Below are 3,733 nucleotides of genomic sequence, written 5' to 3'. Positions count from 1 at the left end.
TCATCCACAAAGGAGTGGAAAGTGCATTTCATCCCATCACCCAGAGACATAATAAAGATGTTCCATAGAAATGGTCAAGGGCTGGTCCCTGATGGATGTCACCTGGGAATTGCTGCCAAGAGGAATTTGTGCCATGACTTTTGACCCTCATCAGTCATTCAACTTCCCACTCACCACATGTTTCACTTGTCCAGTCCAGCTCTCACCAGTCTGCCTCTAAGGAGACCACAGGAGACAATGTCAAGAGCCTTGAAAAAGTCTGGGCACACAATATCCCCTTCTTTTCCCTCCCACAGGGGTTCTGCAATCCCTGCTTGTCCTTCCCATGCCTGGCAATGGCTGCAGGAAGACTTGTCATATCCCCTTCCCTGCTGAGCCTGAGCAGTCTGGAACTCTGCCAACCCACCTTGCTGCCCTGTTTGCAGACTGGTTCCATGTCTGCCTTTGCCAAGGCCCCAGGAAGCTCTGGGATGGCTCTGGCCTTTGCAAGTCTTTTGGAGAGGTCTCCCAGTGACACTGCCTGGACTTCTCAATATCCCTGACTCCAAAACCTTTTGAATTATCCCACAGTTTCAGTTTAGTGTACAGGACACAACACATATTCTCATGGTTCTTCAGGAGAAAATTAGAAGTGATTTCATTATAGAGGTCAGCTGGTGGAGCAGCCCAGTCTGGTCTGGCCCCACAGCAGTGCCCAGCCCAGGGTGCTGCAGAGCTCTGGGCACTCCCCCCACAGCCCCAGCCCCTCTGAAGGGCACAGCAGCTCCTGGGGCACAGAGAGGAGTCTCAGCATCCCCATCAGCTCAGGGGCTGGACACTCAGCATGGCAGGAGGAAATGGAGGTCAGGGAAACTGCAGGAGCCCTGGTGTCACCTCCAGGAGATGCCCAGCACAGCCTGACTGTACCCCTCAGTGCCAGCCCCTCTGCCCAGCCCAGCCCAGAGTCCTGGCCCAGGGACAGAGCAGCCTGTCCTCAGGGGGGCTGCAGAGAGAGGTTTCTCTGTGTCAGAGATTCCTCTCTGCAGGCCCAGAAATGCTGCCTTGCTCTTCTGCAGGGACATCCCTTTGCCCAGGTCAGTGTGTCCAGGCTGCCTTGGCCAGTTGCAGATCCCAGCCTGGGATCCCTGCAGGGCCCTGAGCTGGAGGTGCTGCTCTGCACAGGGAGGGGCTGTGGCACCCTGGGCTGAGCCTGCACTGGCCATGCTGGTCAGGGTGGGGAGCAGACCCAGCAGGATGGGGATCACTCCTCTCCACCCTCTGCCATAGTCCTGGAAGGCTCAGTAGGCAAGAACAAGGCTGGGCAGGACCATGGGCTGTTTCCAATGGCACAAAGGGCAGGGCAGGGCTCCACTCCATGCAGCCTGTGGGCTGGAGAGTTCTTCAGGACACCCTCCTGGAAAGCCCACCCCTGGCTCTGGTACAGCCCTCCCTGAACTGGGGAGGCACAAGGGGAGTTCACTGCGGGTGAGACGAGTCACTGGCCAGAGTCCTTTCTCTGTTCCTGCTGCATCCCCTGGGGTTGCAGAACTCTCCTTTACCAGTTCACAGGCAGATTTAGTACTTGATCTCTGGTGACTCCACCCTGGGCAGGATTCTGCTCCAGGGCTCCATTCCCTGCTGACTGGATGGGATGGGCTGTCCCTGCAGATCCTCTGTGCTCTCCTGCACTTCCTACAGACAAGTAGGAAAGGCCATCAGAACCCTCACAAGCTGCAGAGCCCCAGGCAGGTGACTTGGAGACCATTTGCCACTGACCACCAGCACAGAACATCTGAAACAGCCCTCAGTCCCTCAAGTACCCCAGTGAGTCACTTCTCTCACTGCAGGGACTGAATGGGGAAACAAGCAAAACAATGAGACTCTGGAGAGTCTATTCCTTGGCCTTGTTCTTTACACCAACCTTTCAAAAAGAACAAAGTCTTCAGGAACTGCCCAAGGGGATCCCCTTTCATGATGAAAATGATGTTAAGGAGCCCAGCCCTGTCCCAGCAGTGCCCAGGGCCTGTCCCTGCCCATGGTCACAGGACTGACACACAGCAGGGACTGAGCTGCCAGAGCACTCAGGCCTTGGGCAAGGACCACAAAGCAGAGGGAGGCAGTGGAAAAAGAGTATCTCTGAAAAGGCCAAGAGCTGCTGCTCCCTGGCAGTGCTCCTGTACCAGGACTCTTTACCCTTTCTCCTCTGCACACAAGCACTGCCCTCCAGCTTCAGGGAAGTTGTTGGAGGGAGAATCTGGAAAAAAGAATTCAAGACCTTTATTCTACTCAGAGATTGTGATTCCTCATGTACAGAATAACAAAGGCAAGATGTTTGACAAAGAAATTGCTGCAGAAACTTTTATTTTCTTTAAATGCACACAGAGAATGATCCCTCATTTACACAATTGTGGGTCAAAACAAAGAGAGAGTGAATTAGGTATGAGATGGAGAATAAATTTCTGTGTTAACAACATTTAAAGAGGAAAAAATGTAGGAAACGGACCCCACCACCACTCTCACAAGCTTTAGAAAGCAGGCTGGGCCAGTAAATGGTTACACAATGACTGTTGTGCAGAAGAAAACAGGCAGGTTATTGCTCTTGAAAAGCATCTAGTCATCATTTTCCTCAGGGCATCCTTGAGCTCCTGGTTCCTGAGGCTGTAGATGAGGGGGTTCAGTGCTGGAGGTAATACTGAGTACAGAACTGCCACCACCAGGTCCAGGGATGGGGAGGAGATGGAGGGGGGCTTCAGGTCGGAAAATATGGCAGTGCTGACAAACAGGGAGAGCACGGCCAGGTGAGGGAGGCACGTGGAAAAGGCTTTGTGCTGTCCCTGCTGAGAGGGGATCCTCAGCACAGCCCTGAAGATCTGCACATAGGAGAACACAATGAAAATGAAACAACCGAACACTAAACAGGCACTAACCACAATGAGCCATATTTCCCTGAGGTAACCTGAGTGTGAGCAGGAGAGCTTGTGGATGGCAGGGATTTCACAGAAGAACTGGCCCAAGGCATTGCCCTGGCACAGGGGCAGGGAAAATGTGTTGGCTGTGTGCAGCAGAGTATGGAGAAACCCAATGGCCCAGGCAGCTGCTGCCATGTGGGCACAAGCTCTGCTGCCCAGGAGGGTCCCGTAGTGCAGGGGTTTGCAGATGGCAACGTAGCGGTCGTAGCACATGATGGTGAGGAGGGAAAACTCTGCTGACATGAAGAAATAAAAGAAAAAGAGCTGTGCAGCACATCCCATGTAGGAGATGGTTGTGTTGTTCTGGAGGGAATTGTGCATGGCTTTGGGGACAGTGGTGCAGATGCAGCCCAGGTCTGTGAGGGAGAGGTTGAGCAGGAAGAAGCCCATGGGGGTGTGCAGGTGGTGGTCACAGGCTACGGCGCTGAGGATGAGGCCGTTGGCCAGGAGGGCAGCCAGGGAGATGGCCAGGAAGAGCCAGAAGTGCAGGAGCTGCAGCTCCCGCCTGTCTGCGAATGCCAGGAGGAGGAACTGGGGCATGGAGCTGCTGTTGGACATTTGCTGCCTCTGGGTGTTTGTTTCCAACACAGAGAAGACAGTAAGAGGCCAGTTAGTATGGACTTATCTAAACAAAGTCAAAGCTTTATTCTACAGACACTCCCCATGTCACACACAGACAGCCTTTTGATTTCCTAGGAGATCTTCCTTCAGCTCCAGTGCTGGGTCCCTACTCAACAGCATTTTCACTGGTTTAGCATCACTGTGCTTCTGTACAGGGGTTTCAC

The 3,733-nt window shown here is 53.6% G+C and overlaps 1 protein-coding gene across 1 annotated transcript; it reads right to left on the bottom strand.

Annotated features, from left to right (window-relative positions):
• Positions 1-2,504: 2,504 nt before the first annotated feature.
• On the bottom strand, positions 2,505-3,506 carry LOC108642655 (olfactory receptor 14J1-like). The gene has a single exon (XM_018087101.3). The coding sequence runs from the start codon at positions 3,504-3,506 to the stop codon at positions 2,505-2,507; it is 1,002 nt and encodes a 333-aa protein (XP_017942590.3).
• Between the last annotated feature and the right edge of the window lie 227 nt (positions 3,507-3,733).

Source organism: Manacus vitellinus, unplaced genomic scaffold, assembly GCF_001715985.3.
Source record: "Manacus vitellinus isolate BGI_N305 unplaced genomic scaffold, ASM171598v3 ctg7180002433466_pilon, whole genome shotgun sequence".
Classification (NCBI taxonomy): domain Eukaryota; kingdom Metazoa; phylum Chordata; class Aves; order Passeriformes; family Pipridae; genus Manacus; species Manacus vitellinus.
Note: the sequence above shows the minus strand (reverse complement) of the source record. Positions and strands in the feature narration are given on the sequence as shown.

What these genes read in the sequence shown, in the direction of transcription:
- LOC108642655 (XM_018087101.3), bottom strand. Translation starts at nt 3,506, where the DNA reads ATGTCCAACAGCAGCTCCATGCCCCAGTTCCTCCTCCTGGCATTCGCA.